Below are 13,755 nucleotides of genomic sequence, written 5' to 3'. Positions count from 1 at the left end.
TTGACATTGCTTTGAAGATTTTCTCTAGGAACAGCAATAATTTAGCATTTAATAAATAATTGATTTCCTCTAAAGTCTGTGGCTTGAGTTTATCAAACCACAGGCTTTAGAAGAACTACCTTCTGGATATTTCCATGAAAATAAGCTGCAAGGATTTGCATTTAAAGAAAAGATAAAACAGTCAATTCCCTTCCCCAGTGCTTTCCATGATGTAAAGATCATCAATGTTGATAAAAAACATATTGAACACATTGTATTATAAATGGCTTCAAATTCTAACCTTATTATTCATCTGTAATTAAGCATGAGACTCAAGCCAGCTACACATACACCCATATACCTAAACAGGTTCACCAGTTCAGTATACTCGAATATTTAGATGAAAAACAGCTGACAGTTCTGTCATCCACATATTCACGTATACTGGTATGTGCATAGCCAGTGTTAGACTATCCTATATTTACTATAACATAAACCAATGAATTTACCTCAATGAATCTTTTATAAGACAGTAACTGTTTCTCCACAGATTCCATTTGAGATTTTAAGTCTTCTATCTCATGGCACTTTTCCTCCAACAGATCTTCTTTCTGAGATATTGTCTCTTCCAAAACTAACTCCAGATGATGAATGCGCGATAACATCTGTTGCCTTTCTTTGTCATGATTTTGCTGTAACTTATGTTTGTCGGAATTCAGTTTGTTGTTTTCTTTTAAGAGTGCTATAAACAGAATTCAACATTAATAAAATAACTTAGAATTCAGAAAATTCATTGCATTATTTTATGAAAGCTACAAATTACTAAATATAATTAAATTTATTTTTTGCTCATTTATCTTGCAAGTTTGCCATAAACTATATACAGCAGAGTTTAGTTATTACCATTTATAATCAGTTGCAACTCTCGACAAGATCAAAGTACAAGCAAAAAATGAAATTTCTAGTTAAATTCCTATCTTTAAAATCCAAAAATACAAAGTTCTACATTTAGTAAGAAAGTCCTGTATTGCATAATCTATGAAGAAAATATGAGGAATTAAGAAGGACAATCATCAATTAACCATTCATTTGCCAATGTTCTCTATTAGGAACATATTATATAATATATTTTACTTTTTTTTTTAAATTAATTTTATGTTTTTTTTTGTGATGTTATAATATAAAAAGGTTTGCATTTATTAACATTGCTTAATTTTTCTCATGATGTTGTCATTTAGTTGGTCTTTAGACTGTTGAATATTGACAATTTTGGAAAGAAAATTTTACCAAATTTTTTATCATCAATGAAACAGTCCAAAATGAATTTTGCAATTATAAATTTCTTCTATTTATACTATTGTTCTTTAAATTGTATCAATCTTATCTGTTTATTTAATAGGGGAAAACATTTTGATACATTTGCATTTGGAAACTTTGGTACATCATGTAAATATTGTTTTCATAAAAGCTATGAAAGAGTACGCAATCATTGATGTCGTCTGTGTGATCTGAAGAGGCTGTTCAGATACTACTTGATGAATCAGATGTTGAATTTTGCATTTTGTCCCTAGAAGAAACAAAAAGAAAGAGTTCACGAGAACAATTTCCAGAAAGTTTTGCCTGTAATGTAGTGTAAACAAATTAATTTCTTTTTTCCTCATTCTTCAATGAATTGTTTTGATAAAACCAACAATCCTTGGCTATCAGGATACTAAACAAGAAGTGAAACTTTTCATTGGGAAGCTACATCATTCAAATAATTAGAGCACCAATACTGAGATTCTTACAAATGTTAGCTGACAAAAAAAATTGATCAAGTAGAAGAAAGTTTCTTGACTTTAAGTTTTCCTTTTGAAGTGAATCAAACTGACAAAAATATAGCAATTTTGCACAGCTCAAAAAAAAAAAAAAATGATTGACATCTAACCAAATCAACTCTCATCAAGGCATTCAACCAGAGAATGGGTAGAGTTGATGTCTTGAACCACCTATTAGAAAGTTACCGGCCATAGCCACACTTAAAAATTATGGTAAAATCTATTCTGCAATGGAAACCCACTTTAGAATAGAACCCACCACCATTATTGCTTGTAGCAAGCTGGTTCCTGCACATTAAGCTTCACAAAAACACACCGTCAGAGCCTACACATCAGGAGTTTTGAAGAGAGATTGTGCATCTTCTTCTTCACTTAAAACCAGAAGTCCAGGTACACCCTACATTGAGTTTATCTTCTCCAATCTTTAAAAACAACTGGCAATCATTATTCAGTTTCACATTTCCAAGAACATTGTTGTATGCAAAAGAGCACAAAGGAACAGTACAAAATGTTCAATACTCAGAATTTAATTTAATACTAGCTATGATCCTAGATGCTGTATGATACCAATCATCATAAATTGCAGGCTTTACATTACATACAATTATGTAAAAGACACTCACAATTTCATGTTTCCTTCAGACTTGCATAACCTAGAACTGTAACTGCTTAAAAACAAACAATTTTTCATATGACTAATGTAAATAAATAAGTAATTCGAACACAAATCAATTATTGTATTCATTCAGACACTTGGCAAATCTCATCATTAAATTTTATTCGGTTGAAGTTGAGCTTGCCCACCGTTTACTACACAGTCACATGACGAGTAGGCTGCCTTGTGGCAACATTTTTTTAAAAATATTTAAAAGGTTTTTTAATTTTATAAGATATCGAGCCAGTTTTCGTTTGTTTTAATACTTACGTTTTTATTTATACATTTATTACTTTTGATAATTTCTATGCTTTCTTTGAACTTACGATGATATGTTTCTTTTTCTTTGTGGAGTATTTGTACGTTATCTTCATCAATGTTACAATCATTCAGAGTGCAATGATCATGAAAGGCTGAATTTATTCTATTGTATTTTAGATCTGCTATATGTTCTTTTAATCTGGTTTTTAACTTTCTTTTAGTTTCTCCTATATAATATTTATTATCATTAGAAATACAGTGAATTTTATACACCACATTCTTAGCTTCGACTGGTAGTTGTTGTTTTTTCTCAGTGTTGAGTTGTTTAAGTCTTGTATACATTTTTTGGTATGACGGTGCTAACTTAAAGTTTATATTACTTATTTCATTATCAATTTGTTCGTGTAGTCCTTTGATGTATGGGAAACCAATATACTTTATATCATTTGTTTTTTTATTGTCTCGTGGCATTTTAAGATTATTTATCTTAAGTTCCCATTTTTTTAACAGTCTTTATGGGTAACATGCCAGGAGAAATTTCTTTTTTAATTCGGCTAAATCTGAAAATATGTGTATTTCTTGACTTGTTCTGTTTTTTATCTTATAATACTCCATTTTAAATATATTATATTTGACATGAAGTGGCACGTTAGACTGATATCTTACTGTTATCTGACTCGAACCTCGCTTTCTAAATGTTCTAAATTCTAAGCTTTCTTTTAATCTTCTTATCGTAATGTCCAAATAGTTCATTTCTTTTGTGGTTGTATCTTCTATTTCTGCTTTAAACTTTATCTCTTCTTGTATATTATTAACTTGCTTGTTGATTTCTTCTATCCTGATTTCTGTTTCATTGTATATTATTAGAATATCATCCACATATCTTTTATAAAACTTTATATCTCTTATATTGCTAATTTTGTTATCTATAACTATCATTATTAATTCTGCTAATTTTGGTCCTATTATCCCATGCTTATCCCACTTGTCTGTATATAAAAATCATCATCAGCCTTAAAATAATTACTTCTGTATGCAAATTCTATTAAACTTATTATTTCATTTACTTTTTTAATTTATCCCACGTTATTGACGGATACATATCTATAATGTCAAGACTTGTTATCTTAAAGTTTTCTTCCATACTGATTTGATTTACAATAATTGATTTGTGTTCGAATTACTAAAAATTACTGGCACGGTTTCAAAAATACCAGAGTAAATAAATAGCTTGATATGGTTATATTTCAACCAAAAATTAATATATATTTTAATCATCTGCAATTGAAATTCTCTTAACATAACCAATTATATATATATTGAATTAATCAAAGCAGCTTTAACATGGGAAAAGTTCAAACAACAACAACATTTTTGACCCAGTTAATAAGCCATCTTCAAGCACAAACAGTTGAAAATGAAATGCAATATTAAAAGATAGAGAAGAGTAAACGGGCAGGAGGAGATGGTAGCAATTGATGCAAAAGTCCAAGAAGATATTCTAGGAAGGCAGAAGGAAAATTACATCCCTGCACACTCAAACACATATTGATAACAGTATGGTTACAAATTTCACATTCTTCGATAATGCTGGCCTGAGACAGGATGAGAGACAGTCCTGATGATTGGCAGGTGGTGAAAATAATCAAAACCATAACCGACAAATGTTCAAACAGTAAGGATGAGGATTCTCTTCACCTTGCCCAGCAATATCTTCTTAGACTTTTTCATCAACTTATGCCATCATTGTTTACTTTATTCCATCTTTTCTTTCAACTCTAGAACTTCACTTTCAATGTCTGTGCCCATAGATGGTCTGTTAACTGGGTCAAAATAGTAAGTGTTGTTTAAACTTCTCCTACCGTTAAAGATGTATTGATTAATTCAGCAGAGTAACTACAATGGCTAGTTCATCCTTACTGATCATATACCTCCACTTTGGAAAGAATGCAAGTTCAAACTACATTCTGGACNGATTTGTGTTCGAATTACTAAAAATTACTGGCACGGTTTCAAAAATACCAGAGTAAATAAATAACTTGATATGGTTATATTTCAACCAAAAATTAATATATATTTTAATCATCTGCAATTGAAATTCTCTTAACATAACCAATTATATATATACTAGCAAGTGGGCCCGGCGTTGCTCGGGCAAAAGTAACGATAACTAAGATAAAGATTATTACATTACAGTCAACCTTACCCGTTTCACAGAATGCAAGAATTGAGTCCCCTTGTTTCCAGACTAATTAGAGAACTTTTAGATGGTTCGATTTCCCGCAAAAACGAAAGAACTGCATCTGTGCCTGTAAATCTTGCACGTCTCTTTCTCTTAACAATACCATTGTTACGTAACACTTCCATTGTTACTTAAAACTTCCATTGTTACTTAACACTTCCATTGTTGATGGAAGTGTTAAGCCTTAATCCTGTCTTTCTCCCCCCGGGAGGAATTTCGAAAAATCCCTTCTTAGTGTGCGTTTTCATGACGTACCCTAACTGTGTACCAAATTTCAGCTTCCAACTCCTAACCGTTTGGGCTCTGCCCTTATTATTATTATCATCAACCCATCTCGATTATATTATAGATATTGAATTAATCAAAGTAGCTTTAACATGGGAAAAGTTTAAAAAACAACAACATTTTTGACCCAGTTAATAAGCCATCTTCAAGCACAAACAGTTGAAAATGGAATGCAATATTAAAAGATAGAGAAGTGTAAACGAGCAGGCGGAGATGGTAGCAATTGATGCAAAAGTCCAAGAAAATATTCTAGGAAGGCAGAAGGAAAATCACATCGCTGCACACTCAAACACGTATTGATAACAGTATGGTTACAAATTTCACATTCTTCTATAATGCTGGCCTGAGACAGGATGAGAGACAGTCCTGATGATTGGCAGGTGGTGAAAATAATCAAAACCATAACCCACAAATGTTCAAACAGTAAGGATGAGGATTCTCTTCACCTTGCCCAGCAATATCTTCTTAGACTTTATCATCAACTTATGCCATCATTGTTTACTTTATTCCATCTTCTTTTCTTTCAACACTAGAACTTCACTTTCAATGTCTGTGCCCATAGATGGTCTGTTAACTGGGTCAAAATAGTAAGTGTTGTTTAAACTTCTCCAACCATTAAAGATGTATTGATTAATTCAGGAGAGTAACTACAATGACTAGTTCATCCTTACTGATCATATACCTCCACTTTGGAAAGAATGCAAGTTCAAACTACATTCTGGATGAATATTTAATTAAAATTAAATTTAATTAATTAAGATCTATATTATTTTATTCATTTATTCTTCCTACCTGATCCAATAATAAAACGATATAGTAACAGGCAACAATATCATTAAAATAACTTATAACTAAACCCATGTTGTACAATTATATCAAAAGAATATAGTAAAAAAATTATACAAATATTATAAATAAATTGCTTGCGTGTCTTATTATCAACCAAAACCATTTAGAAGAGTAAATAGACATATAAGAAACTAAATTAAAAAAAAGTAGAGCCATATTGTTTCATGCAGCATTCCATATAAACCATAACCAAGTTTTGATAGCAGATAAGAGTATTATTGGAAGAATCAAAAGTGTTTGTAAGGTGCCTGCCGAGTCATTTGAGGAACTCAGGCAAATTGCTGGTTGGCATCATTTATGGTTAGAACTAGGGCGGTTAGAAGGCGATCAGATACCGCCCTAGTTCTAGCCATAAATGATGCCAACCAGCAATTTGCCTGAGTTCCTCAAATGACTCGGCGGGCAGCTTCCAGGAAACCAAAGTGTTTGGGTTCCAGGGGAAGTGTGTTTGTAAGGTGGCTGAATCAGCAGTTTCTGGATGATTCTATAAAGTGGCTTTCTATATACCAAGGCCTCAACACCTTAATCTTTATTTCTGAAAGTACTGTACATGAATCAGATAAACACAAAGCAAAAACTACCAAAGATTTATATACATGTATAACATCAAATTATTTAAAATATTATGCTATAAGTAAAAGAAAATATCCATATGTATATTTATTTAAATAATACCCACAAAGTATGCTTTGAGATTTTATAATAAAGTGATTTTGCCAATATGAAGAGATTTTTCTCTCATTCTGTATGATAAGGAGTAGAAGATTGCATTCAAGAAACTGACAAATCTGACAATTAACATAAAATATAAGATATATTGGATAAAGTTATTGTTCTAGAGTAAGTAATTTCAATTGATAATGTTAGTTAATTTTAAAAAAAATTAAATGAAACATAAAACAAAATATCAAAATTTAATAAAAAGTAGAATTGTGTCAGACTTTCTTTTGTAAGGGATCTGACAAAGGGAGGTATGATGCAAGTGCAATTTTCATTATCCTGACATGTACCGTGTTTCCCTGAAAATAAGACAGTGTCTTATATTAATTTTTGCTCTGAAAAATGCGCCAGGTCTTATTTTCAGGGAATGTCTTATTTTTTCCAGGAAGAAGAATTCACATTTATTATTGAACAAAAAAACTCCCAAGTCGAACTTAGACGAGAGTGACGTATATCCGGTGTGTCGAACTGTCGCGTTTTTATAGCGTCAACATCGGACTCGATGACCAATTAGTGCTTACTGGACTGTAGCACTATGCAAATGTCATGTGGCGTGATTCCCGGCCGACCAATTAGCCATCTCCAGCCGTAACGTTATGCAAATCTGTGATTCCCAAGCGATAGTCTTATGCAAATCATGCCGTGTGGCGTAATTGTCTGCTGACCAATCAATGGCTGTACTTTCAAAAAGCCAACGGCCACTTTCAACCATCTGTCGATGACCGTTACGACTAAAAAAAACTTTGCTAGGTCTTACTTTCAAGGGGAGGTCTTATATTTCGTAATTCAGCAAAATCTGTGCTAGGTCTTATTTTCTGCGGATGTCTTATTTTCGGGGAAACACGGTATAAAGTAAAATCAACATTACAGAATTTTAAAATAATACAAATTATTCTTACACAAATATATATTTTCCTAAAAGATCCAGCACTTTCAAAATATATTCATAAAATTATAAGTTTAAGGTTATTTCGAATGATTTAAAAGCCAGAAGGCTCAGACAGAGCATATCTGATGACAAATAATAAAGCATGAGCTTATATCTTGACGAGTGCAAAGTTTTCAATGTCAGAGTGCAAGTAGATTATAGAACTGAGTGAAGATTGAAAAGAATTCACTTCCAACATCCAACCAATAGCAATTTCTAGATCAAACTACCATAAAAATTTCTGATAATCCGAATGGAAATCAACCCAGATCTCCTAGAGAAGCAAATGCCTTTATCAGTTTAGACTGTCAACTTGCTGTCAATAAAGATAAGATAGAACTAATATGATAAAATTACAGAAATTTAAAGATGAGCACAATAAAAACTGATTGTGTAACTAGCTATAATTAATAAAAACAAAGATAAAGAAGAGCAAACAGTAAATCCTAGAGAAAACAAAGAGAAATGTATTGCTAAGAAACAGAAATATGTGAACAGATAGCCCCATAAACTCACCCAAAGACAAAGAAAAGTTACAAAAATTAATGAAAACATATCAGTTTATATTTAATAAATTAGTAAGACTACGTTTCCATCCTGTTATAAAACATTTTCCCCGTATTTAAGATTTCTGATTTTGTAATATTTTAATAAAAAGATGTGATAAAATATTGTAAATTTTCCCTAAAAAAACATTGCAGTCAGCATGACATTGCAAAAGCATGTAACAGTCTGCATCCAGAGTTCCATCAATAAACAGTGGTCTGGATAAGCCCATTAAACTCTTCAACAACTCCACACTGACTGCAGATTTCCATTATCAAAATAACTTTAATTCATTCCTTCTTACTCATTGTAATTGTAATGCTTTATCTGTAAAATTGATTGTCGTATTTAAAAACCTTATCCAGGGAAAAACAAATACCATGTTTGCACACAGTGGAAAACATTCTAAAAACAAAACAGATAAAAGCATGTTGTAGCCATTAGGAAGTTATTGGATCATTGATGGATATGAAAACAGCTGACTTTTGAACTGAATGTAGTGCTTTGACTGTGTTCAACATCTTAGCAAAAAAACTGAAATGTGAAACATTATTCCAAAGTAAATTGCATGCCTCTCTCACTAATATGCAACAGATAAACATGGCACAATTTCATCTTGAATGTTATAGGTGTACAGAAGAGGAGTTTCTTCACTAAATAAGTGCACTTGAAGCATCGTCCATCATTACCATGTCTCAGAAACTGCAGCAAGAACTAGAAAGCTGAAGATAATGATCATTGTTTATGACTCTGAAAGTTATTTTGGTCCATGCTGTGACATAAGCAGTAAACTGTGACTATTAAAAACAAACCTTCTTGCAAAGTCATCAGTGTCCAGCAATTCCACAAAAGAAGCCTCTGTTGTTGCAGTCACATACATTTGTCCAGCACAACAATGCCCAGTGTCACATTTCTTCTGCAGTGATGACATTGCTAGAACAGTGGCACTGTAAGTACCCACCATATTCACTAGACAAGAGCCCTTGCAATTCCAGTTTGTTCCAAAAAAAAAAAAAAAAAAAAACACTCAGAGGCCAGTGTTTTCAAACTGCTTCGCAGCATCATATCTGCATCAGGATGGTCTATGCAAACCTTGTCAGAAAACAATGCTGCTGATGGCATCTGACAGCTATTAGATGTCTACCAACTAGTCATCAATGCATTGAGGATGTAAATTGAATTTGTCTCTATAATTTTTATCGAATAACTTCTGTAAAGATTCTAGAGACAAACTCGATTTATAAACCTATCTAATAATGTTTTATTTGTTATAAAAATTACATAAACAGAAATCTAAACTACAGGGAAAATAATTTACAGTATGGAATAATTGGTTGTTGTTATATTCAAATTAGAAAGATAAGAACCATCTAATTATTAATAACAGTAAAGAATAAATACCGAACAAACCTGGTTTGGAAGATATCGTTTTTTCGGAAGGAGACGTCTGTTTATCTTGGAAAAAAAAAGAGCCAGATCATGTTATTTAAAGGCACGAGAAAAAAGTAACAAAGAAAGTTAGTTTGTTTGTTTTTAGATATCTTAAAAATAATACTCGTCTTGAAAGTCTTTTCCAATACTTACCTTGCTCTGCTTGTCCCACATTGTTTGCCAACATCTGACACTGTTCCTTTGCATACCGCTTCTCTTCGGATAACGTTTCTTGGGTTTCTTCCATATAATGAAGTTGTCGGCGTAATAAATTCAATTCCTTAACAAGTGATTCCTTAGTTTCTTTGAGACTATTTATAATATCATCCAGTTTTTGCCTTTCTTGTTCACTATTTCTCAAAAGCGCTTTAAAATATATATTATATTAGTTTTATCTAGTAGTAAAATTTATCTAGTTAAGCAATAATAAAATATTCAAAAAACCTTCAACTCTAATTAGTTCCATTTGGAGAAAATCTTTATGTTGTGTCTCTTCCTGAAGTTCTTTGGCAAGTGCCTCATTACGATGCAAAAGAACACGCAAATCCTGAGTCTGCTGGGCTTCGACAGCATGCGTCAAGAGACGAAGAACTCTCTCAACAGCTGCCCGTAGTCTCTTGCTGGCACCTTGAAAATGAAATTAAATTAAAGACAAAATAAGTTATAAATTCTTTACCAATCATTTCTTTTAATAACACTAAAGTAAATAACATTACATCATAAAGAGTTGAAACATGCAACTCAACTCATTAATAAATAGCATGACCCAAAAACAGTTTGTCGAAAAGTTAGTTTGGAACAGTCATATTCATAATTTATCTGCTTTCAATGATGTTACTGAATCACAAATAAAAACATATTAGTTAACTAACTTTTGGACCATCTTATGCCTATCAGCGGCAATACACCTAATTAAAACTGGTAGTTGATCACAGGTTTGCACCTCATGACCAACAGGCTGGCCATGTGGAGTTTCCTGGATTTCATCAAATCTTTCTTATATAAATAGACTAGACCTTTTCCTATTTAGTTTACATCTGAATAAGAGCTACAACCCATAAAAATCTTTCCAAAATGCATTTCCCTGGCAGATCATCTGTTATGTTGTCACACCCTATCAAACCAAACCTTACACCAGCATTTCCCAAAGTGGGCTCTGTAGAGCCACGAGGCTCCGCAACTGAAATTCTAGGATTCTATGTGTAAATTTTAAAATATTTTTAAGTTACTGAATCAAATGCATCATTTGTTTATTTTATAGCTATTTTATGCAAGCAGTTATTTATTTAAATCGGCAGTACGCTTCAACACGATAGTTGCCATTTACCCTTATCACATTGACATTTCACTGAATAATAAAAACAAAATATATATATATTTAATTTAATCATTCAATGAAATAATAATAATAATAATAATAATAGTAAATAAAACATTAGAGCATCATTTTTTCTACGTTAATTGTACAAATTTATGGGAAAAGATGCCAACGAGTTGTGAGGATTGTGCAAAAAATATATAAATATAAATATTCCTTGTTTTAGTGCTCCTCTTTACCAAGTAGTTTGATAAATGCTGCCTTATACAACTTCATGATTCTGGATTTTTCTTTTTTGTTAATTTTTTATTACAACAAATAAGCCTCAAAATCTGAATCACAGAATTATTCTGAACCATATAATAGTTAATTTCTTAATAAACTTAATATCAAAATTTAGACTGAAGACATCATCATAATGCATTAGCATTAACAATTAGAAATTAATTTTGAATTCATTTATATTATCCGTACCTCTGACCTGATTTCTTCAATGGTACATCAATGATTGATCTTAGCTGATAACGTGGCATGAAAAGCATGATTTTCATTAGCAAAACAGGTAAAATTTGTTTTCCAATTCTCTAATTATCACTGAATTGGATGAATGTCAATAATACTAATAAATTATTTTCTTTAAAATTTAACTGGATTAATCTCTCTAATCTTGTATACAAGTCGACCCCCCCTATAACACTGTTGATAATTCCGTTTTTATAAGAATTCCATGTTGTACAAGTCACTTAGATTTTACAGATACGTGAGCCGTTCACAGCCCGGCACACATATTTGTAAAATCTAAGTGACTCGTACAACATGGAATTCTTATAAAATGGAATTATCAACAGTGTTATAGGGGGGTCGACTGTACTTAATTAGTTAATTTATCAATGCAAAGCTCAAGTTAATTAAGAGATAATTTTGTCTATTATGGAGGAATCTAACATACAATAGGATCAGCCAACAAAGGTAAAGAATGAGGAACAATACTTTAATCCATACTATCTGTAATAAATTTTGGAAGTCTGAATTAAGTACTAAATTGGATTTCCAACAGAGATAGAATGAAACCTTACAATCTTTAATTTTTAATTAATTGATAAATCAAATAAGACAGTAATAAAATAATCTAGCTCCTTTATTCTATCCAACATGTTGGAGCAGTGTGTGAAAGCCCTTTTGACTACACCCGTAAAGATTTTAAAAATGTATGGGTTCGTCTGTTGCTCCACTTCCTAGACATCCTTTTCATGATATAGAATGGACACACCTCCACCAAGGTTTACAGAAACCAACTTACCATTTGCTGTTCATCCTTTTCAAATCCCAGGACCCATAGAGTTTCAAAACTGTAGCCTTTACAGCCTTAGCCAAAAGGGCTTTTACTCACTCTTCCAACATATTGGACAGAATAAATAAAATAATCACATATTTCCAAAAGTTCAACATTTCTTCTAGTATATCTGTAATGGTTGACAGTTGCATTTCACTGTAGCAAATGCAATTTAATTACAACAACTGTCATTCTAACAGATATTTATTAATGAACCTAAAATTACTTTGTGCTTCTTATTTAATGAAAATGAAAAGCAAAATATCCTGAATAGTTTAAATGATGATTTAAAACAGCAGAAAAAAAATTATAAAAGTTAAATCACTCTATTATATACACTTGCTGACAAAAAAGTTATGCGCCAAGAAGGGGGCATTGGAAATGAATCAAACTTTATTAGTGCAAACATAATGACAACAATAATAAATGATTACATTATTATAATACTGTATCATTTATTACCATTGTCATTATGTTTGTGCTAATAAGGTTTTATTCGTAGCAAAGCAGATACTTTCCATGGAACACTGGTACAATTTAAAGAAACTTTTACTACATTTTAGAACCTTTGTTTGCCTGGAAACATGTGGTAATACACACATGGAAACATGCAAGCACTGAAAGCTATCCTGTGACAGATTTTTGCATAGAAACTATATCTTTGCTCCGGATCCTTCACACTTGTGATTGGCTTAAGTTGGTATCTATCTTATCCACCAAATGGAGCAAAAATCTAAACAACAAAGAAGACAGAAAATGTGGCAATGTATGAAGTTTGTCTTAGAAAATCCTACAATGTATGTTGCTGTAGGATTTCCAGAATATAATGATTTGCTTTCAATATTCTTTGCAACACTACTAGGATTAACTGATTGTCCAGGATATGAGATGCCTTTCTAGACCGTTATGCTGACAATTGTGTTGTTCAACACTAAAAACTAGGTTGAAGTGCTCACCTGTTATCCCATGTACAGTACTTCAACATGGTGGCTGTCTGTTCCCAAAGAAAACTGGAATTTGTTACTAAAGACACTATGCTGCCAGTCTATAGCAGTTTGTGCTTCTCTGTCATGGCACCACTATAAACAAAGTCGATAATGTAAAGATATGAATGGCAAGACATGTAGCAGCTGTTGTGCATGCGAATTTGCCTCTGCTAATTGCCAGCCAATAATAGTAATAATAATAATAAAAACAGAGTTCTGAAACAAAGTTTCCATCTGTCTCAGGATGGGGCAAAGACAGTTTGTTGTAGCTGTATGTGTTTGTCTCACAATCATACAGTTACCTCTCCTGGTCTGGAACATCCAAAGTTTGCCTATCATGTGTGTCCCTATCATGTGTGTCCCTATCATGTGTCTATCAGTCCCTGACTGTGAGGACAGTGTGTC

At 32.1% G+C, this 13,755-nt stretch overlaps 1 protein-coding gene across 3 annotated transcripts in view; it reads right to left on the bottom strand.

The window, feature by feature from the left end:
• The window catches only part of LOC111639347 (A-kinase anchor protein 9-like), a 71,429-nt gene that overhangs the window by 37,597 nt on the left and 20,077 nt on the right, over positions 1-13,755 (bottom strand). For 2 of the 3 annotated variants that reach the window (XM_023385215.1, XM_023385216.1), the window contains exons 9-12: positions 10,158-10,340; positions 9,867-10,079; positions 9,693-9,737; positions 489-721 (exon numbers count right to left, since the gene is read on the bottom strand). In XM_023385215.1, coding sequence (XP_023240983.1) covers positions 489-721; positions 9,693-9,737; positions 9,867-10,079; positions 10,158-10,340 — 674 coding nt within the window. The remainder of the gene's footprint in view (positions 1-488; positions 722-9,692; positions 9,738-9,866; positions 10,080-10,157; positions 10,341-13,755) is intronic. The other variant, XM_023385217.1, reaches the window with a different exon arrangement.

The sequence above is a fragment of the Centruroides sculpturatus genome, unplaced genomic scaffold (genome assembly GCF_000671375.1).
Source record: "Centruroides sculpturatus isolate CEXI.00-Female unplaced genomic scaffold, Cexi_2.0 scaffold942, whole genome shotgun sequence".
Taxonomy (NCBI): domain Eukaryota; kingdom Metazoa; phylum Arthropoda; class Arachnida; order Scorpiones; family Buthidae; genus Centruroides; species Centruroides sculpturatus.
The sequence above is the reverse complement of the archived record's forward strand: the minus strand, read 5'-3'. Positions and strand labels throughout refer to the sequence as shown.